Source organism: Acomys minous (assembly GCF_964271855.1).
Source record: "Acomys minous genome assembly, chromosome: 13".
Taxonomy (NCBI): Eukaryota; Metazoa; Chordata; class Mammalia; order Rodentia; family Muridae; genus Acomys; species Acomys minous.
In genome coordinates, this window is record NC_140495.1 from 47,400,512 (window position 1) to 47,423,778 (window position 23,267).

The 23,267-nt window shown below is 46.7% G+C and overlaps 2 protein-coding genes across 5 annotated transcripts in view; one reads left to right on the top strand and one right to left on the bottom strand.

The window, feature by feature from the left end:
* Positions 1–13,727, bottom strand: part of CCPG1 (cell cycle progression 1) — a 36,591-nt gene extending 22,864 nt beyond the window's left edge. Inside the window, exon 1 of one of the 3 annotated variants that reach the window (XM_084752892.1) lies at positions 13,586–13,727. The gene's annotated coding sequence lies outside the window, so the exon portion shown is untranslated. Of the gene's footprint in view, positions 1–13,272; positions 13,404–13,585 lie in introns of those variants that run through there. The other 2 variants (XM_084752894.1, XM_084752893.1) reach the window with 2 other exon arrangements.
* PIERCE2 (piercer of microtubule wall 2) lies at positions 13,647–20,189 on the top strand. 2 transcript variants are annotated; one of them, XM_084752909.1, is made up of 3 exons: positions 13,647–13,781; positions 13,960–14,130; positions 19,506–19,932. In XM_084752909.1, the coding sequence occupies exons 2-3, from the start codon at positions 14,104–14,106 to the stop codon at positions 19,845–19,847; spliced, it is 369 nt and encodes a 122-aa protein (XP_084609035.1). In that variant the 5' UTR covers positions 13,647–13,781; positions 13,960–14,103; the 3' UTR covers positions 19,848–19,932. The 2 variants fall into 2 exon arrangements, with proteins under 2 accessions (XP_084609035.1, XP_084609034.1); XM_084752908.1 differs by lacking the exon at positions 13,647–13,781 and having other exon boundaries at positions 13,852–14,130; positions 19,506–20,189.
* The last annotated feature ends 3,078 nt before the right edge of the window (positions 20,190–23,267 follow it).

A 23,267-nucleotide genomic window follows, 5' to 3' on the forward strand; every position in this document is an offset into this window, starting at 1 on the left:
AAAAAGAAATCAAAGTGAAGTGAGAATTTTTGGTTTCTTTAAAAACACAGAAATGACTGGGCGTGGTGGTGCACGCCTTTAATCCCAGCAGTCGGTAGGCAGAGGCAGGTGGATCGCTGTGAGTTCGAGGCCAGCCTGGTCTACAAAGCGAGTCTAGGACAGCCAAGGCTAACACAGAGAAACCTTGTCTCAAAAAACAAACAAACAAAAAACAAAAAAACACCACAGCAATGTTATGGGACTATGCTTTTGTTTTAGTCCTGGGTAAGGGATAGGATATTGCTTCAGACTGTCCACAGCAGCTGACTATGACTTGTCTTGTGCTCCAAGAGGGGTGTGATTTTTGCCATCTGAGGAGACTTTAAGTTTGGAATTCTGGGGACTCTTGAGGAAGGTATAAATGCTACACCCCAGAGGGCCTGAGGCGGGTACTGCTGCTGCTGCTATTGCTAGTTGCTGGTTGGAGATATCCTGATGACAAAGATGAAATTTGCCCCCAAGGAACTCAATGCCCTGATTAGCAGGAAATAGTCTAAAGATATCGATGCCCCCTCTCCCCTCTAACCTTCTTTCTCTCCTGCTAGTATTGGGGAGTTGGGATGGAGGACAGGAGTGGTGTAGGGAGGTAGGAAAAAGAGCCCAAAAAGGAGCCAAAAGCCTGGCCACATCAGAGACTGGTTCAAACCTAGGGCACTGAGAAGGAGCTCACTTTCCTGAAGCAGCACGTTGCTCAGTGCAGCCTGGTCTCTCTTCCCTCTGGAAAGCCCCTACATTGTCACCACACAGTAGCTTGCCCAGGCTTGCCATGGATTCTTAATTCCCCTACCCATTTCCAGAATGCTAGGAGTATCCACCTAATTAAGTAGCTTCTGGCACTGCACAGCTACTGTGAAAGTGTCAAATCCAACCTGCAGGCTGTGGTTCCAACCGAACTCTACCCAGGGGCTGGGACGCAGCTCTGCACCATGTGAACTAAGCATGCTGGCACCCACCCGTAATCCTAGCGCTTGAGGTAGAGACAGAGGATCACAAGTTCAAGGTCACTCTTGGCTACACAGTAAGTTGCAGGCCAACCTGGTATGCAAGACATTCTTACAAGTCAGGAGTCGCTCCACCCTCTGTTCTACTCTAAGAATAACTAGTCTGCAACGACCTTCCCAAGGCTCCTGGACAGCAGTGCATGGCACCCTTCTGTCTCAAGATTCAGCACTAGGAAAGCTGGGGTGGGAGGGCTTCCAACTGTAAGCCAGCCTAGGATAGACAACAAGATACTCCAAAAGGGGGGGGGAGTGAAGGGCAGAAGGGAGGGAGGGAGGGAGGGAGGCCCCCTAACCATCAGCTGCCATAAATTCCACTGGTTTTCTAAGAGCTTCAAGAGTAGGAGACATTCCTTCTACGCACAATCCTTCTTAACAGCTGTCCTGTGAGCCAGGTATAGTGTCTCACACCTGTAATCCCAGCACTTGGGAGGCAGAGGAAGGTAGGCCTCTGTGAGTTCAAAGCCAGCCTGGTCTACAGAGTGAGTTCCCGGCTGGCCAGCTTTCCTCATTACCTGGTGTGATGCCGCGCTACACTGTTCCTAAGAAGCTACATTTTTACTATGAAGGAGGCAGGGTCTCCTTTTCCTCATCTTCTAGAATCAGACATGAGGGAGAAGAATGGGGGTACTGTTGTCTCACAATTCTGTGATTCCAAGCAGACCACAGACTGAGTACCAAGTGCTGCTAGGCTGTCCAGGAAGACGCCCCCTGGGTCGCTGCTCAGAACCTGACTGTAAGCAGAGGCCTGCAACCCCAGCTATCCAGGAGGCTGAGGCTGAAGAACAGCGGGGAAGCTGAAGGCTAGTTTAGGCTAATAGTTTACGTTCAAGATCTGCCTCAGTAGTTTTGTGGGGTTTTTTTTTCTTTTATTTTCTTCTTATTTTTTTCCTTTTAAAAATTCTCTTTAAGTCAGGCCTGGTGGCACACGCCTGTAATCCCAGAACTCAGGGAGGCACAGGCAGGTGGATCACTGTGACTTCGATGCCAGCCTGGTCTACAAAGCAAGTCCGGGACAGCCAAGATGACACAAAGAAACTCTGTCTCAAAAAACAAGAAAGAAAGAAAGAAAGAAAGAAAGAAAGAAAGAAAGAAAGAAAGAAAGAAAGAAAGAAAGAAAGAAAGAAAGAAAGAAAAGAAAACAAACTGTAACTTAAAACACAAAACAAAACAAAGCTTCTCTTTAACCTGCATGCCCTACATGGCCTGATGCCCATGTAGGGCAAAAGGTGTTGAATCTCCTAGAACAGAGTTACAGGTGACTGTGCGCCACCATGTGGATGCTGGGAACTGAACCAGGGTCTTCTCCAGGAGCAGCAGGAGTTCTCAGCCCCTGAGAAATGCTCTCGCTCCTCCTCTTACGTCTTCATACGTTACTTTACAGGTTGATATAATTCAGCAACTGCTCCAAATGCATCTGGCACTGGGTTCAATCCAATTCAGTTTGAGCACTCAAAATACAAATGTTTTGAGAGGAGGTGGTTGAGTCATGTCGCACTGGGTAGTCATAGCGGGCCTACAACGTGCTATATAAACTAAGTTTATCCTAGAATTTGTGTCTTTCTTGTTATCAGCTTTCCCAGTACTGAGACTATGCCACTTCTAATTTTTAAATAGATCTGCTAATTATAGGTATTCTTTGTGCTTACATATGTTCATGGCTGCACGTGGCTGCATGTGGCCCTGCATGCATGCATGCACACACATGAAGATGCCAGAGGACAATAGTGAGAATCATTCCTGTTCTTTTAAGACAGTCTCTCTTAGGCAGAGATGGCCATGCACACACCTTTAGTCACAGCACTTAGAAGGCAGAAGGGAGGTGGATCTCTGTGAGTTCAAGGGCCGCATGGTCTACATAAGTTGAGTTTCAGCACAGTCAAGGCTACACAGTCTCAAAAGGAGTGAGTCAAGTAAGCAGACCAGGAGGCGAACTCCTGCCTGACTTATAAACATATGCTAGCATGCCATTTCCTTTCTTTTTTCTTTTGGTTTTTCAAGACAGGGTTCCTCTGTGTTCACCTCGGCTGTCCTGGATTCCCTCCATAGACCAGGCTGGCCTCAAACTCACAGCAATCCACCTGCATCTGCCTCTCGAGTGCTGGGATTAAAGGCGTGCGCCACCACGCCCAACTGCCACTTCATACATAGGTTCTGGGTACTGAACTCAGGTCTTCATGCTTGCCTGACAGGTACTTTACTGAGTTCTCTCCAGCCCTTGTGTTTGCTGTTTTGCAAACAGCCCTACTATGTAGCCCATGCTGGCCTCAAACTCAAAATCCTCCTTTCTTCATTTCACAAGTAATGGGATGGCATTAGTGTGTCACCAGTCCCAGTTTCATTTTATTTGGTAAAATTGCTGCACAGCTTTGAAAAGTAGATTATGTAAAATAAAAGTGGCTTGATTTTGTTTTGTTTCTTCTGTAGCCTTGATTGTCTGGAACTCACTCTGTAGACCAGAACTCACTCTGTCGAACTTACAAAGATCTGCCTGTCGCTGCCTCCCAAGTGCTGGGATTAAAGGTGTGCCCCACCACCACCTGTCGGCTTAAATTTTTTTACTTGAGAGAAAAAAAAAGGAACGTCTGGAAGCTAACACGATGGCATGCATGTTATATCCTCACAGGGTTTGGGTCTAGACTCAAGGCCAGCCTAGCAGCAAAGCAGATCCTAGTCTTCCTTACCCTGACAAACAGCCAAGCATAGTGTCTGCGCCTGTGAGAGGACAGACTATGAGACCAGCCTGACCTGGGGCCTGAGACCCTAAACAAGAAAGAAGGAAAGATAAAGAAAATGGAGGTGTTAAGCCGGGCGTGGTGGCGCACGTCTATAATCCTAGCACTCGGGAGGCAGAGGCAGGTGGATCACTGTGAGTTCGAGGCCAGCCTTGTCTACAAAGTGGGTCCAGGACAGCCAAGGCTACACAGAGAGACTCTGTCTCGAAAAACAAAACAGAACAAAACAAAACAAAAGAAAATGGAGGTGTTTTCATAATCACACTCGTAGTTTTTCAGTGCTGGGGAGTTAAACCTCAGGCCTGCCTTACACATACTGGCCAGGCGCTTTACCACCGAGCTACGCAGTCCCAAAGGTTTTTACTTTGATACAGGGTCTCACTAACTGAACCAGGCTATCCTGGAAATTATGCTGTAGCCCAAGCAGTTCTTGAACTTTCTACTTTCCTGACTCAGATTCTTCGATTCAGAGATTGTGGGCATCAGCCACCAGGCCCGGACTTAAAACAGACTGACTGTTCCACACAAAAGTCCCAAACCTTTGGGCTTAGTGGCCCAAGCCTATAATCCTAATTACCTGGAGTCTGAGACAAGAGATCCTAAGTTCCAACAGCTCAGGTTACATGCTGTCTGAGGTTAGCCTAGGTTTTCACACAAAAGAAAATGGGCTGGAAAGATAGCTCATCAGTTAAGAGCACATATTATAACTACTTGCACAGGAATCCAACACCTCTAGTCTCCAGGGACGCCTGCACACCCAAGCACACGTCCACACAGACGCACACACAGTGGTGGTTGGAAAGAACAGCCTCATATGCTGTCTCTGACTACTTGGTCCCCAGCTGGTAGAACCACCCCCAGGTAGAGCACACACTCTCTGCTTTCTTTCTGCCTATAAACTCTCAGCTACTACGCCAGCGCGGCGCCTGATTGCTTGGTGCCATGTTCCCACCATGTGCCACTCCAATCCCCCGGAATGGTGAGCCCCAGTAATCTTTTCCATTGTTATTTATTTATTTGGGTTTGTTTTTGTTTTTGAGACAGTTTCTCTGTGTAGCCTTGGCTGTCCTGAACTCACTTTGTAGACCAGGCTGGCTGGCCTCAAACTCACAGAGATCAGAGTGCCTCCCTGAGTGCTAGAATTACAAGTGTGTGCCACAGCGCCCGGCAATCTCTTCTGTTTTTAAACTGTGTTGGTCAAGGTGCCTCTTCACAGCAAGCAAATAGGACTAAGACATAGGCATGTGGTAATGTATACTTCCCACTCCCCTACTCTGAGTGCTGGGATTAAAGGTGTACACCACCATGCCTGGCTTTTTTTTTTTTTTTTTTTAATACAGTGCTCTGCCTGCATGTACACCTGCATGCCAGAAGAGGGCACCAAATCTCATAATAGATGGTTCTGAGCCACCATGTGGTTGCTAGGAATTGAACTTAGGATCTTTGGAAAAACAGCCAGTGCTCTTAACCTCTGCGCCATCTCTCCAGCCCAGGTAGTACATGGATTTAATCCTAGCAGGCAGGTAGAGTTTTTGAGGCTAGCCTACTTTGTGTAGCAAGTTCTGTCTATGCAGGAATTGCCTAATGACAGCCTGTCTTAAAACAACAAAACCAGTGTTAAGCACAGTGTCGGACACAAGTCCAATCACCTCCGAGAAGGGCAGTTTCTCCCTGAAAAGTTAAAGAAGCTAACATGCTGCCTTAAAGTGTTGCCTACTGGATTTTCCATGAGTTGAGTCCACTCAGTACAGGATATAAGGCCCTCTGTAGTCTTTGGCTATAGTAATCCTATCAGAGAGAGCAAAGATACCTCTCTGCGAAGAGCAGGCTCTCCTGGTTGAAATGGAGTAGGAAAATACTGTCACTAAAAATAATGTAAGCCAGGCATGCATGACACACTATAATCCCAGCACTCAGGAAAGCAGAGGTGGTAAGTTTACCAACAATCTCCAGACCAGCCTGGCTACAGAATGAAATCCTGTCTGCATTACAAAACAAAAAAATCTGAGTGTGGACGCACACAAGTCTCAGCACTGGATAGGCAAGGGCAGGAGAATCAGACGTTCAAGGCCAGCGTTCTATGCAGTGAGGCTGGAGGCCAACCTGAGCTAAATGAAACTCTACGTCAAAACAAAACAAAAAAGGCTGGGCAGTGGTGGCACACGCCTTTAATCCCAGCACTTGGGAGGCAGAGGCAGGTAGATCTCTGTGAGTTCGAGGCCAGCCTGGTCTACAGAGTGAGTTCCAGGACAGCCAGAGCTATTACACAGAGAAACCCTGTCTGGAAAAAACAAAGCAAAGCAAAACAACAAAACAACAGCAAAGCATTTAAAAAAAAAATTTTTTTTTTAAGATTTACTTGTTATGTCTACGGTGCTCTGCCTGCAGGTACACTTGCAGACCAGAAAAGGGTATCAGATCACATTATAGATGATTGTGAGCCACCATGTGGTTGCTGGGAATTGAACTTAGGACCTCTGAAAGAGCAGTCAGTGCTCTTAACCGCTGAGCCATCTCTCTAGCCCCAATTAAAGTTTTGTTTTGGTTTTTTTTTGTTTGTTTGTTTGTTTGATTGGTTTGTTTGGTTTGGTTTTTTGAGACAGTGTTTCTCTGTGTATCCTTGGCTGTCCTGGCCTCACTTTATAGACCAGGCTGGCCTTGAACTCACAGCGCTCCACCTGCCTCTGCCTCCCAAGTGCTGGGATTAAAGGCATATTTTTAAAAGAATAAATACACTCCATCCATGTACGGCTGTTCACTAAACGTACCTTTTCATCTAGAACATCAGTTCTGCAAGACAAGTGAGGCAACACGCCACTGCTTTGTAAGTTTCCTTCTGTGATGTAACACTCTGCAAATCAGGAAGTGAAAACCACTCAGAGATCTGAAGAAAACAGCCTCAATCTAAAGCCGCATCCTTTTTAAAAGTGAGAAAACCATGAGCCAAACACTACAAGGAAATGACCTACAGCAGAGAGGTCCTCCTCTCATCAGCTATGCACAGCCCCACAAAGCGTCCTGACCGTCCAGGGTTGCTGTAGCTCAATTTTGAAAAAGCCTAAAAGAACTAACAAGTGAGGCTGGAGAGACAGCTCCAAACCGTTCTTCCAGGGCTGGAACTCAGCACCCAGCACCCACCCTGGGCGACTCACACAAACTGCTCATGCTCCAGCTTCTAGGAGCCCCAACACCTCTGGTGTCCATGGGTAGGACACCCCTGTCCACACCCAGACACAGGAACACACACCTTTTTTTTTAAGTTAACAAATACCAAAAATGGGCAGGCTACACTATCTGGTTCTGGCTTTGCTTCCTTTTTTTTTTTTTTTTTTTTTTTTTGGTTTTTTTGTGACAGGGTTTCTCTGTGTAGCCTCGGCTGTCCTGGACTCCCTTTGTAGACCAGGCTGGCCTCGAACTCACAGTGATCCGCCTGCCTCTGCCTCCCGAGTGCTGAGATTAAAGGTGTGCACCACCATGCCTGGCTTTTGCTTCCTATCTTAATAGTGTGTTCTCCCTCCCCCCGCCACCCCCCCTCTCACACACACACACACACACACATACACACACACACACAGTCTCTCATACACACAAGCTGTATTTCTTAGTTCTTCTAAATGGTCTTACAAAAAGATAATTTAATTCTCTTGGTTATCATTTCTGATAACTGAAAGAAAACTTAATACAAGGATGATACACACACACACATTCGTGTTGCCGTTTGCCGGAGTTTACGTCTCACTACAGGGAGAAAGGCGAGCACTGTCATCTAGGAGCACTGGGGGCTGGTGTGGCTACCCTGCGCTGTCCACTAACTTCGAGTGGACACTAGACCACAGCACATTTTACACATCTGTTTACCTTCACATACATGTACTGCTCAGATAAAGCCTTTCCAATGAACCTAGAAATTCCTAAACACTACTTTACATTAATGCTCTATGTCAACTTACTGGAGGGTCAATCTCAGAGTCAGATGCTAACGACTTTCCCAGGAGGAGGCATCTCCACCACCCAGGGCTCTCACATCTGTCAGGAAGATTTCAGACTCAGTCCAGTCTTGCTGCTCGTAAGGGCAATGTTAAAAAGAAACCACTTCTTAGGAAATCAAACTAAGGACCTCTAAGGTGTAAATGTGAGACCAAGACAAACATGAAAGGCCCAAGCACAGAGGCCCTGTCTTACAATCCCAGGCCTTTTCATACAGGAGAGCAAAGTCACACTGAGGAAAGGAACCTACTGCCCAGCTCTACCAAAAAGATAAATGAAATGAAGCCTTGGATATATCTTCACCAAAATTAAGCAAAAAGTATGCATAGCACTGTCATCACACTCCCAACGTGTCCTGCTTCACATGGGAAAAAGGCCAATAACGTCACACAGAAACGAGCTGGTCAGCATGGCCAATTCCATCTTCACAAAGCCACCTGAAGATGCGCAGCTCTTACTGCCAGCTTACCAACAGAAAGCCTTGGCAGCTGTTACTTGCTCATCACTGATCACTGTTTTCCTCTGCAAGGCTCTCTGGAGCTCACAGGAGGTAAGAGTCGAGTAGGGCTGTGACAAGCACTAAGGAAACTAGATGGAACTGGAGAGACGGCTCAGTGGTTAAGAGCACTGGTGGTCTTGCAGAGGATCTGGTTCCGTTCCCAGCACAGCAGAGCACCTCACAACCATCAGTTAACTCCAGGTCCAGGAGCTCTGATGCCCTTTTCTGGCACAGACGTACATGTAAGCAAACTACCCATATACATAAAACAAAATAAAAAATAAAAAAATAAAAGAAAATTTAGACTTTATTCTCATACAGTGAAAGAGGAAACCCTGCAAGTTGTGTTGCTGACTTTCTAAAGCTTCCACAGAAAACGCAGCTGACTTTTCACACATTAAATACCCCTCCTAAGACCCAAGTGAAACAAGACAAAAATTCCCAATATAGTAGTTACATGCAATCCTTACATATTACAGGACTAAACTCAATCTCTGAACTCAAACTAGAAGATGATTTGGTCCTATTTAACTGAATAAGGCAAACAGTAAACACTGAAATCAACTATTTACCTGCCTTAATCTTGCCAAATTTCATTGTTACTAAGAATAAAGACCTTTTATGAAGGGGCGGTGATGGGTGGGAGATCACAGTCTTGACATTTTCCAAACCACAACTTACCAGTTTTTTTTTTTAACAATTCATATTCAAATAATTTAAAAATACTTAAGTTAGGCCAGGCGTGATGGCACACACCTTTAATCCCAGCACTTGGAAGGCAGAGGCAGGTACACTGCTGTGAGTTCGAGGCCAGCCTAGTCTACAGAGTGAGTCCAGGACAGCCAAGGATAACACAGAGAGACCCTGTCTTAAAAAACAAAAAATGAAACAGTCAGTTAGTTAAAAATACAGTTTCGGGGTTGGGGATTTAGCTCAGTGGTAGAGTGCTTGCCTAGCTGGGTTCAGTCTTCAGCTCTGGAAACAACAACAACAAAAAAAGACAAAATAACAAAATACAATTTTACCTAGGCAGCTCAGACACCTGAATCTAGTACAAGTGCTTTTTCTGCCCTGTGAATGGGCCCAGGGCCCAACCACAACTGAACAAGAACAAGACGGGCTGGAGAGATGGCTCAGTGGTTAGGAGCACTGACTGCTCTTCCAGAGGACCTAGGTTTGATTTCTGGCTCCCACAGATGGCTAACAAACCAACACAAGACACACACAAAAACATAACTAAAAGGCAGAAAATATTGAAAAGCAGAAATGTGTAGAAAACCTCCCAAGACAACCTAAGAAAACAGATTATGACTACTATCGTTTTTTGTGAAGACTCAAACAGGCTCACAACTGTACTGGGGAGGCTAAGGCAGGAAAACTGCAGCAAGCTCCAAACCTTGACAAAGAAAGACCCTGTCTTTATTATTTTTGGGTTTTGTTTTGTTTCTCTTCCTTTTTCTGTTCTTTTTTTTTATTAATTCATTCATATTTCATCTCAATGGTTATCCCATCCCTTGTATCCTCCTATTCCTCCCTCCCTCCCACTTTCCCCCTACTCCCCTCCCTATGACTGTGACTAAGGAGGATTTCCTCCCCCTGTATATGCTCATAGGGTATCAAGTCTCTTCTTGGTAGCCTGCTGTCCTTCCTCTGAGTGCCACCAGGCCTCCCCATCCAGGGGACATGGTCAAATATGAGGCACCAGAGTTCATGTGACAGTCAGGCCCCACTCTCCACTCAACTGTGGAGAATGTCCTGTCCATTGGCTAGATCTGGATAGGGGTTCGAGGTTTACTGCATGCATTGTCCTTGGCTGGTGCCATAGCTTGAGCAGGACCCCTGGGCCCAGATCTGCCCATCATAATGTTCTTCTTGTAGGTTTCTAGGACCCTCTGGATCCTTCTATTTCCCCATTCTCCCTTGCTTCTCTCACCTAGAGTCCCAATAGGATGTCCTCCCCTCTGTCCCACTTTCCTGGTAAGTGGAGATTTTCATGGGACATGCCCCTTGGGCTAGTGTCCAGATATAAGCGAGTATATACCATTTGACCCTTTCTGCTTCTGGGTTATCTCACTCATTATGATCATTCCTAGTTCAATCCATTTGTCCACAAATTTTGGAAATTCCTTGTTTTTAATAGCTGAGTAGTATTCCATAGTGTAAATTGTACCACAGTTTCTTTATCCAGTCTTCTACTGAGGGACACTTAGGCTGTTTCCACGTTCTGGCTACTATGAATAAAGCAAGACTCTGTCTTAAAAAAACAAAAACAAAAACAAACAAAAAAAAAAAACCAAAAAACAAAAAAACAAAAAACAGGTGAGTGTGGTGACACACACGTACATAATCCCAGCATCTCTAGGCAGAGGGAAGCAGAGCTCTGTGAGTGAGGCCAGCCTACATAATGAGTTGCAGACTAGCCAGAGAAACAGAAAGAGAGCCTGTCTCAAAAAATTAAAAACTAGCAGAGGTATGGCTCCAAGGTGGAGGTACTTGCCTACCAATACCAAGCTGGAGAGCCAGAATTTGACCTCCAGGACCTACTCATATGGTGGGTCTGAGATTGCCACAAACTGCCCTTTCCTGTTTGCACATGGACACAGACACACACACACACACACACACACACACACACACACAAATGCATTCACTGTTCCTATGAAGGAACAAAGTGATGATCCTTTAAGACAGAAGACAACATGTAGACCAAATAACGAATTATGCAATTTTATCTGTTCATACCAAATCTAACCGAAAATTAAATATAGCTCAAATTATCAGACATATAAAGTCTAATAGTTAAAGCCTAATACTTATATTCAAACAATGTCTCTGTTAGCCCAGGATGACTTTGAACTTCTGACCCTTCTTCCTGCATCTCTCATGTAAAAGGATTATAGGCAAGCTCTATCAAGCCAAGCCAACTTCCACTTGTAAATGTTCACAAATAAACAAGACATTGTTTTGACAGGCCCTGCCAATGGACTGGAGAACTGCCAAGACTGTCTCTTGGCCTCTCAAAAAAAAAAAAATTTTTTTTTTAAAGTATCAGGGATGCAGGGATGCTTTCTTTCTTTCTGTTTTGTTTTTTTTGTTTTGTTTTGTTTTGTTTTGTTGGTTTTTCGAGACAGGGTTTCTCTGTGTAGCCTTGACTGTCCTGGACTCGCTTTGTAGACCAGGCTGGCCTCGAACTCACAGCGATCCGCCTGCCTCTGCCTCCCGAGTGCTGGGATTAAAGGCGTGCGCCACCACGCCCGGCAATCTGTTTTGTTTTTTGTTGTTGTTTAAGACTGGGTTTCTCTGTGTAGCCTTGGCTGTCCTAGACTCACTTTGTAGACCAAGCTGGCCTTGAACTCAGTGATCCGCCTGTCTCTGCCTCCTGAGTGCTGGGATTAAAGGCGTGTGCCACCTCGCCAGGCCCTATTGATTTATTTTTATGTATGAGCGCTCTATCTATATGTACCCCTGCAGGCCAGAAGAGGGCGTCAGATCCCAGTATAGATGGTTGTGAGGCACCAACCACATGGTTGCTGGGAATTGAACTCAGGACTTCTGGAAATACAGATTGTGTTCTTAACTGCTAAGTCACCTCTCCAGCCCTGCCTAAAAAAAAAATTTTTTTTTTGCATGGTGGATTTTAAAATAACCAGGATTGCCCAGTCTAAGGTACCTGTTTCATCTTTGATTTCAGGTTACAAAGTTAACATCAAATCAAGATACACACATGTTAAGAATTATTGTTAAGCTGAGCATGGCACACCTTTAATAGCTGCACTCAGGGAGGCAGAGGCAAGGGGATCCCTGTGATTTCAAAGCCAAGCCTGGTCTACAAAGAGAGTCCAGGACAGCCAGGGCTACAGAGAAATCCTGTCTCGGGGAGTGGGGGGGGGGGATGCTTTTTATTCTTTCCAGATAACTAATTTGTCTTTTGTCCCTTCTCCCCAAAATAATTTTCATTTAAATTCATATACAGTTTGTGAATTCTGTATAACAAGGGTTGTGGTTTGGTTTCTTTTGTTATCACTCAGGCTGTATGTTTTGTTTTTTTCCTCTTCCTGATTTGGTGAGGTAAGGTCTGGCCCTGAAAACCCAGGCCTGCCTTCTGAATGCTGGAATTACAGGTATACACCACCTGCCGGCTTGGACCATGTGTCATTTTGTCCTTTTTTTGAAACTGGATCTTGGTATGAAGCCCAGACTGGCCCCAAATTTTCAATTGTTCTGCCTAGGCCTCCTAAACTAGGTTACAGACCTAGGCCATCATACCAGCTTATTTATTTACTTTTAGTTTTTAGGCCCACCCCCCACCCCGTCCTATGTGCATGTGTGTGGAGGTCAGTGCACAGCTGGTCAGTTCTCTCCACCCTGCGGGTTTCTGATATGAACCTCAGCTGGCAGGCTTGTTCAGCAAGCCCCCTTACCCTCTAAGACATATTGCCAGCCCATTTAGTTTTGAAAGTTACACTCAAAGAATCCAGAGATTAGGCGGGCGGTGGTGGCACACGCCTTCAATCCCAGCACTCGAAAGGCAGAGGCGGGCAGATCGCTGTGAGTTCGAGGCCTGCCTGGTCTACAAAGCAAGTCCAGGGTAGCCAAGGCTACAAAGAGAAACCCTGTCTCGAAAAAATAAAAACAAAAACAAGACTGGATAGTTTAGTGCTGACATTTCAAGCATTACGTGACCTTGCTGGAAGATGCAAAGCACTCCTCGTAGATAAACTGGTTGCCCATTCCGGGTACAAGCAGCCCCATATGGTTAATAAAGCAAAAGTGGAAGTGAGCAGCGCATAGTTCACCCTTCAACAAAACACCACAGCTGGTTGAGGTCTAGAACTCCAGCGCTGCCCCTGGCAGAGTTGGGACAAATGAAAGGTTAACACGGCCGGCATCCGCGCAGCTGCTTCTTAGGACAAGCCCAAGATCCTGACCAACGGTCCCATGGAAGGGTGAAGAACAGGCGGTCGAAAGGGGAGGAGTGGTGGCGGAACAGCCTCGGGACTGAGCAGAAGCGCACCTCTGGGCTTCATGCAGGCACTTTTCTATTCCTGCCACCCGGGACCTCAGCGCCGCCGCAGGGTGACGCACGGCATCTCTCGGCATATGGATGCAGCCGCACCCGAATCCCAGGGCGCCGAGCTCCGAGGTCGCGGGGCTGCAGCCGCGAGCCCGCGCCTCACAGCCGCCAGGTCGCGCCCTCCACCCGAGGTCGCCGGGTCGCGGGAGAACGGAGGCGCCCACCACGAAACAGCCTCCCCGCTCCGCGTCCGAAGGCACGAGCTGCAACCCGCCGCCACCAAATCCTCCCGACCTGCGCCCCAGGGGCCTACCCGAAGGCAACGCCGCCTCCGCCCGACCGTGCCGGTTGTCACCGTGGCGGCGTCCAGGACCCAGACGCCAGTGACGCCTCATAAAAACAACCTGCTCGCGGGCGTCTGCAGCGGGGAAGCGGCGGCTGGCACGGCGCCGCTGGGCATCCCGGGACTTGTAGTTCCTATTGCGCCTCCTGCCGACCAGCGGCGGGGAGTAAGAACTACGACTCCCGAAAACCCTTGCGGTCCGCCACCTTGAGGCTGCTGGAAGCTGGGCGGGGCGACCACGGATCCCCACAACATCCGGGCTCCCACGCCTGTAGCCGGTTGCCATGGAGACGGGCTGCCACACTGTAATACTGAAGATTTCCTCCCACTCTCTCGCTCCTCAGGTCTGTGGGTTTACGAGACAACAATCACTCTGGCTTCATCTTTACTGCTGCTTTCCGTCGGTTAAGTGAGAAGACTGGATCCTGTGCTCTCGCCAGACATCTCACTATCAAGAAAGAACTACTTTTGCTGAAAAGATTAAGAAGATGGCGAGAGAGACCGACTGTGGCTTGGTGGGTTTGGGCAGAGGGCTAGATGCTTTTGAAAGTCGAATTTATAATAGTGTTTTAGGCATCATCTACTCCCACTCACTAACCTAGTCACCAGGCATTTACACTTCCATTTACAAGTGTAAATGTACGATCCACTAATAATTGTTGGTCTGATGGGGTAAAGGGGGCACCTCACCCACTACAAGCTGCCTGGTGATGGTTTTGACCAGAATGGTGTTTTGGTTTTGGTTTTTAATCGATTTGCAGTGGTGGGCATCGAACCCAACATCTTGTGCATGCTAGGCAACCGTTGCATTAGCCTTGCTACTGAGCTACACTTCCCAGCCCTAGTACCTTCATTTTTAGGTCACTTATAGTATGTCTTATCTAAAAGGATGGAAGAGGGGGAACATAGCGCATTCACTTTCTGCTGCCCCCTATCTGGCTAATAAGTAAATAATAAAAGAAACAATTCCAAAAGCTGATGTTGGGCAAAAGCTAGTTTCACAATTAGATCTGATATTTGTGTTGCTGTAACCAGGGATTGAACCTCAAGCCTAACACATACTAGGAAAGCATTCTACTAAGGAGTTATATATTCCCCAACCCCTCGTTTTTGTTTGGGGGAGTTTGGGGTCGTGGGTTTTTTAGACAGAGCTTCTCAGAGTAGCTGAGACTAACTTCAAATTCTCTGTGTAGCTGGCCCTGAACTCCTGAACATCTTGCCTCTACTTCCAGAGTGTTGGGATTACCTACCTAACCACCACACCCTGCTCTTACAGTTCCTTAAACGGGCTAAAATTCCAATAACAAGCCAGGCATGGTGGCTCACGCCTTTAATCCCAGCACTCAGGAGGCAGAGGCAGGCAGATCGCTGTGAGTTCGAGGCCAGCCTGGTCTACAAAGGGAGTCCAGGACAGCCAGGGCTACACAGAGAAACCCTGTCTCAAAAAAACTAAAAAAAAAAAAAAAAAAAAAAAAAAAAGGAAAATAAATAAATAAATAAAATTCCAATAACAAAGCTGCTTTGACAGTAAGTGGGGGTAAAGTGGTGCTGACCTTAATTACCAGTAAATGTCTTCAGTTATAATGGAGATCCAGAAGACAGTAAATAAGTCATCAGGTGATTTGCATTATTTGAAGTGACTTTTTACCTGATTAAATCTAGAGCTGAAGGTGATTTAGGTTTAGGGCGAGTAATAGAAAGGGTGATTTGACAGCAACTGGAGTCCACAGTAACTGAAGGGGATAGTTACAACCAAAGAAAGCCCATGGTAGAGCTGGAGACAGGGCTCAGGGGTTCAGAGTACTGCCCGTTCTTCCAGAGGACCCCAGTTCAATTCCCAGCAGCCACACCTCCACACAGACATACATTCAACCAAAACAGTAATGCACATTAAAATAGAAGTAATTAAAGAAAAAAGCCTATGGCATGGCTAGGCATGGTGGCCCAGATCTAGAATCCCAGCGCTATGGAGGCTAAGGCAGGAGGATTGCCAGGAATTTGGAGGCAAGTAATTACTGAGACCTGTCTCAGAAAAAAAAAATCCATCCATCCAACATTTTAATGTTTATATTCAACTTTCCTCCAAGTTAGCCCCAAATATGTGGTTTGGGTTTTGATGTCTTTAACTGTTTTTAAGTGGGTTACATGCAGAAGTTCCTGCCTTACTACACCACACTCTTCTAATACTCCAATTTCTAGATTTTCTTTTTTTTTTTTTGAGACAGGGCTTCCTGTATCCAGGATGGCCTCTGTCTCCCTGTGTACTGGGATGGCCCTTCTGATCCTCTGGTGATTACTGGTTTGAGCCATCATGCCCAGTTCATGTGGTGCTGGAGATAGACCGCCGGGCCCTCTGTATATTTTGGGCAAGCACCCTGCCAACTAACTTTGCAGATTTTTAACTTAACACTCTAAAAACAAATCTTACTTAGATACTAGAAGAACCCTGGGGCCGGGCGGTGTGGTGCACGCCTGTAATCCCAGCACTCGGATCGCTATGAGTTCAAGGCCAGCCTGGTCTACAAAGTGAGTCCAGGACAGCCAAGGCTAACACAGAGAGACCTTGTCTCGAAAAACCAAAAAAAAAAAAAAAATCCCAGCACTTGGGAGGCAGAGGCAGGCAGATCTCTGTGAGTTTGAGGCCAGCTTGGGCTACACAGAGAAACCCTGTCTCAAAAGAAAAAGAAAAGAGAAAGAACCCTGGGATTGAGAAACAACTCAACTCTGCTAACCAGAACCTGGATAGCAGGGCATGGTGGCCCAGGCCTGCAGTCCTAGGATTATAGGAGAGTGGCAGGGCATGGTGGCACAGGCCTGCACACCTAAGATTGTAGGAGAGTGGCAGGGCATGGTGGCCCAGGCCTGCACACCTAGGATTATAGGAGAGTGGCAGGGCATGGTGGCCCAGGCCTGCACACCTAGGATTATAGGAGAGTGGCAGGGCATGGTGGCACAGGCCTGCACACCTAGGATTATAGGAGAGTGGCAGGGCATGGTGGCCCAGGCCTGCAGTCCTAGGATTATAGGAGAGTGGCAGGGCATGGTGGCCCAGGCCTGCAGTCCTAGGATTATAGGAGAGTGGCAGGGCATGGTGGCCCAGGCCTGCACACCTAGGATTATAGGAGAGTGGCAGGGCATGGTGGCCCAGGACTGCAGTCCTAGGATTATAGGAGAGTGGCAGTGTTAATCTTTGATCACCAAAGTCTATTCCTGGAAACCCAATTGAGAGCCAGAGTCCAGAAACGATGCAAAAGCAAAGGAATTTATTAAGCTGACACGTCAGGGCCCACCATACTCCGGGGAGATGGAAAGACCCCGTTCTATAATGGCAGAGGGTTTAAATATCCTTACAGATGCAGAACTTAGTACAAACATGATTGGTTAGTTGACCTTTAAAATGATTGGTTACTAGTTATTTTATCCCTGAGGGGACAAAAGCTCATCTTGGGACATCACGTGTTGTCAGGTGCTCAGGACAGGTATGACGATGTGGTTTTTCTCTGATAGAATACAACAGCCCTGAGGCCATCTTGGAAAGTACCAAGTGGCCAGGGTGAAAAGACAACGTTTCTATCTCTTCAGCAGGACATGGTGGCACAGGCCTGCAGCCCTAGGATTGTAGGAGAAGCCCAGGATTACAATTTCTCCAAGAAACTCTCTGCTCCCGGGTGGGAGGTGAAAGTAGGCCACCACAGTGGGCCCTGGAGGCCAGAGGAGGAACTTTAAGCCTTAGGAAAAATTTGCTTTAGCAGATAGTTAAACGTGCATATATTTCTCTCCTGAGCTTACCTAGAAAGGAAAGGGAAAGGGAAGCAAGGAGAGAGAGAGAAATATAGAGAAGAAAGAAACTCAAAAAAGCTGGGTGGTGGTGGCACACACCTTTAATCCCAGCACTCAGGAGGCAGAGGCAGGTGGATTTCTGTGAGTTCGAGGCCAGCCTGGTCTACAGAGTGAGTCCAGGACAGTCAAGGATACACAGAGAAACCTTGTCTCGAAAAAAAGAAAGAAAGAAACCCAAAAAAGCGTTAGTTAGGAAGGTGTCACTCTCCTACCCTTGACCGCCTAGCAATCCCTCTACCTCTCACAGGTGCCTTTGGTGCCACCACACCTTTCCAGGGATCTGGCAATAGTCTCTAAACCTGTGTTCTGGCTGCTCCCTAGACTGAGCGGCTTAGGAAATTGGGGGAGCATGAAAGACTTAGGCAGGGAAGAGAGCTTTGGACTCACCAAGGCTTATGGTCAAGTCATCTGCTATAAGAGTCTCTATTTCTCTACACAAAGCCATGGACTTTGACCCAGGGCAGATAGCTCCTACAGTTTGTTGTTTTGTTTTGTTTTGTTTTTTTTCTGGTACTGGGGATTAAATATAAAGGCTGTTCCACAGAACTATGTCTAGTACTTTTGTTTTGAGACTGCTTCTTATATAGTCTAGTCCATGTATAGCCAAGGATGACCTGGCACCTCCCGAGTGCCACCAGACATAGTGCCCTGTTTCTGTTTTTGAAGGAGGGTCTTGTGATGCAGCCCTAAGTGGTCCCAATTCCCCTATGTAGACAATGCTGATTTCAGATTTAGCTCATTCTGGTGACTCCCAAATGTTGAGATATAGATGTGTGCCACACCAAAGCCAACTCTGCCTTATAATTAACCAATAAAATAAGAGCAAACCAGGCATGGTGGCACACACCTTTAATCCCAGCAGTCCAGAAGCAGAGGCAGTGGGATCTCGAGTTTGAGGCCAGCCTGGTCTACAAAGTGATCCCAGGACAGCCAGGGCTATTACACAGAGAAATACTCTCAACATAGATGAATGAATGAATGAACACTCTCTAAATAAGTAAATAAATAAAAAGAAAAGCAGCCAGGAATGGTAGCAAACCCTGTCACCCGAGTACTTCTTCAGAGAACATCAGTTCACACTAGTAAACCACACTATGACCCAGCCTCATTTTTTTTTTTGAGACAGGGTTTCTCTGTGTAGCCTTGGCTGTCCTGGACTTGCTTTGTAGACCAGGCTAGCCTCGAACTCACAGTGATCTGCCTGCCTCTGCCTCCCCAGTGCTGGGATTAAAGGCCACCAAGCCCGGCACAGCCTCATTCTTAACTACATAGTTTTATAAAACAAATGTTATGTAGCTAGTACAAGGACCTCATAGCCAAGCATGGTGGCACAAACCTGCAGTGCTGAGGCAGGAGCAGTTCCTGGAATTCAAAGCCAGTATGTGCTACAGAATGAGACTCAATTTCAAAGGACCAAAAAAGGAATGTGTCAGCAACCGTGGGAGACAGGGCCACTCTTCCAGACAAAGCAGCATGGAGTCTCCAGAGACCACTTGAGTGAGAAAGGTTATTGAGTGATGGAAAAAAAGTCTCAGGAGTTAAGTATAGAGCAAGGCTGGCGTTTATTCCAGAGGACAGCAGTGTACATCTTGAGTGGCCAGGGCTGCTCAGGCAGAGGCCTTCATGGATGACTTAACAGCAAAGCCCGTAATTCTGGCGGCTTTTTAATTTGCACTTGAAAGATTAAATGAAATGTAGCCAGCTGTGATGGCCCCTGCCGTGATGCTACTGCTTGGAAAGTTGAAGGCAGGATGACCAGAAGGTCAAGGCCATCTGCAGCTACAGATAGAGTTCTAGGCTAGCCTGGGCTACCTGATACTCTCTAGCTAAAAGTGAGAGAACAATAGCCAGATGTGGTGGTAGACTTTAACCCCAGCGCTAGAGGCGGCCAAATCGTTGTGAACTCCAGAACAGCCTGCTGTGCATAGTGAGCTCCAGGTCAACTAAGGATAGACAGACAGACAGACAGACATCCAGGAAAAGGTGAAGGTGAGGGAAATAGGTCAAGCCCACTCCTGTGTCACTCAGGGTGGTTTTTTGTGCTTTTTAGGATATGAAAAGTACTTTGACTTCAGATGCAGAAATGAATCCTGAACCATCGGCTCCGTGTGTGAATCCCGGCAACCCCGTGTTCTCTTGTATGTTGGACCCCAAGACACTGCACACGGCTACCTCACTGTCCAAACCCCAGATGATTATGTACAAAACCAATTCCAGCCAATACGGGGCATTCTCACCCAGGCCCCACTTTTTTCCCTGCAAGTATATTCCACAGGAACAAGTTTTCTCAAATCACATCCGAGCAACTGGGTTTTATCAAAATAACAGCCTAAATATTGCCCCTGACAGAACCAGAACCATCGATTTTCCTAATTTTCAACACACTCTGTGAAACCACATCCTCCTGGCAATTGAAAAGAAAATGTCTTTGAGAGTGTTATTTTTTTTAAGTCTAGAATACCTAATTTTGAACATGAAAATATTTTAGTAACTTTTAATAAAAAGATATGAATACATGTTCTAAAAATACTTTTAAGAAATAAAAAAAAATTAGCTGATGACTTATGACAGTGACTTCATTCATTTATGTCAGAAGAAGGGTCTAGGGCTGGAGAGATGGCTCAGTGTTAAGAGCACTGTCTGCTTTTCCAGAGGTCCTGAGTTCCATTCCCAGCACCCACATGGTGGCTCACAACCATCTATAATGAGATCTGGTGCCCTCTTCTGGTGTGCAGGCAGAACACTGTATATGTAATAAAATGAAATAAAATCAAAAATCTTAGAAGAAGGAGGAGGAGGAGGAGGAGGAGGAGGAGGAGGAGAGTCTAACTGTGCAGCCGTGCTAGCCCAGAACTCCATTAGTCGAGAACCACCTAGGCCTTCAAGTGTAAACCACTGCTCCCTGTCATATGAACACACATGTTCAGGGGCAGGAAAGGTGGCTCAACAGGGAAGAGCACAGACTGTTCTAGTCTGGTGCTCAGCACCATGGGAGCAGGGGAAGAAAGTCATGGCCCCTGTAATTCCAGGTCCCCAGGGATCCCATGCCTCTGGCCTCTGAAGGCATCTGCACTCACCAGTATGTACCCACAGACACACACACACACTTAAAAACGAAAAATCGGGTTTTTTTTCCTGTGTAGCCTTAGCTGTCCTGGACTTTTCTCTGTAGACCAGGCTGGCCTCGAACTCAAAAGCAATCTGCCTGCCTCTGCCTCCCGAGTGCTGGGATTAAAGGCATACACCACCATGCCTGGCTGAAAAATCTTAAAAAAGTGCTCAAAGCTAGGCATGCTGGGGATCATTTGTACCCTGAGTACTCGCAGATTTAAGCATGAGGACTAGAATTTCAGGGCCAACCTGGGCTACAACAATAAAACCCACTTGAGGGTACCCCACTTTATAATAAACTTTACTATATCTACACTACCAAAACCCAAATACAGTCAGGTCTGATGGCACAGACCTAAAAGAACCAACGCAGGAGGCTGTGACAAGATGACAGCAAGTTCAAAGCCAGCCTGGTCGACTCAGTGAGAGCCTGCCTCAGACAGCTGAGAGAACGGAAGCTCCCAGGAAAGGTCACACCTCTGTCAAAAGAATTTCAATGGTGTTTGAGTTGGAATGTTACAGCTCTAGAAACAGTCCCTGGGGCTATCTCTAGTCCCCTAACTAGGCATTCATCCGAGCTCGGTGTCTGGCCTGAACTCCTGTGACTATAAGGTAGTCATACCTTTGGAATGTATTAACTTGGCAGGCCATTGGCTTCCAACAACCCAGTAGCTGAGAGCGTTTCAGACAGCATCTGAGGCCTATGGTTTTCCTTGCTTTACTGTGACCTGCCATTTGCACCAACGAAGAGTGCCTGGATTTGTGGCTTTTTTGATGTTCTTGTTTTGTAACTAAAAATGTCAACAAAGAGGCCAGGTATGGTGGCACATGCCTTTAACCCCAGCACTTGGAAGGCAGAGGCAGGTGGATCTCTGTGAGTTCGAGGCCATCCTGGTCTACAAAGTGAGTTGGACAGCCAAGGCTAACACAGGGAAACCCTGTCTACAAACAAACAGACAAAAATGTCATCAAACTATTTTCACATTTAAATTATTTTATTTGCATTGCTGTTTTGCTTGCATATATGTCTGTGAGAGGGTGTCAGATCCTATGGAATTGGAGTTACATACAGTTGTGAACTGCCATGTGGGTGCCGGGAATTGAACTCAGGACCTCTGGAAGAGCAACCAGTGCTCTTCACCCCTGAGCCACCTCTATAGCCCCTGAAGTATGTTATTAGGGGCCACTTGAATCATTGTCTTGGGGCTATGCTCACTCCTATTTGGCTCAAGAATAAAGTGTGTCAGGCTGGGCATTTGGTAGAGTGCTTGGCTAGCATGCCCCAAGTATATGGATCATCCCTACCCCCCACCCCCACCCTCACCCCAAGCTGCAAGGGACTTTCATCATAGCAAATGATAGGAAATATACTTATCAAGACAAAGGAGCATGGAGGCCTGGACTGCCGACTCACATGCACCCAGCATTCAGGAAGTTGAGGCAAGAAGATTGCACATTTGAAGCCACTGGGTTACAAAATGAGTTTCTGACCAGCCAAGATGACAGATGAGGCCCTATCTCAAAAAGCCAAAGTCGAGCCTGGTGGTGCACACCTTTAATTCCAGCACTCAGGGAGGCAGAGGCAGGTGGAGCTCTATGTTTAAGGCCAGCCTGGACTACAAACAAGGCCACACCAAGAAACCCTGTCTCGGCGTGAGGGGTGGTGGTGGAGTATGTGGAAGCCAAACATAGGTATTATATATTACCATTCAGCTGGGCATCCCAATACTTGGAAGGCTAAAGCAGGAGGATTGCCATGAATTCAAGACCAGCCTGGGATATACATCTTCTACCAAGCTAGCCCCGGCCCACCAATGAGTAGAGGGGCCAGCGAGATGGTTCATCAAGTTAAGGTGCTGATACTGGAGCCTATACAGTGTAAGCTGTCATGACCTCCGGACCCACACTGGGTTGCTCGGGAGTGTATCTACCTGTGCGCGCATACACACATACACAAAGACACACAGGAGGACCTGACTTTGGATCACTAATCCATGTAAAAGCCACTGTTGGCAGTATAAGCCTGTAACCCCCTCACTGGGGCATGGGTCCTGGGTAGACTAGTGGGTCCCCAGCTAGTCTAGCCAAATCAGTGAATTCCAGGGTCAATGATTCTGTTTCAAAAAATAAGGCAGAGACACTCAATTGCTACTTCTGGCTTTCCCATACATGCACAGATGTACACATATGCATATCTATGAATGCACATATACCTGTACCCCATACACACACACATAAAAAAAAAAAAGATAAAACAAAAACTCCACTCATCATTCCCAAAGTTATTTTCTCTGTAAGGCAATAAAAATGGAATAAATTAACTGGTAAGATAATATCAAATTATCTGAAATTACTTATTTTATGTAAGGATCAATCAGAGGCAGAGGACGTGACTCAGCAGTAGGACGGCTGCCTAGCACACGTGAGGCCTGCTGTCTGACTCCTTGCTGTTGCCCACCTCCACCCCTCAGAAACACTTAGCTAACAAGATTAAAGCAGAGGCAGTCCCTGAGCACATGGGAGGCGGCCAGCCTCAGGGCCAGGCGCTGCTTCCTCGCCTGTGGGAAGGTCAGAGAAGGTGGTCTGGGTTTGAAGACTGACTCTTCCTGTGAGGGAGTCAGTAATTCCATGTTACTATTCAGTCCGTCTCTTCATCTCTTTCCCCAACTCCTCTCATCCGAGATAGGGTCCTGTGAGGTAG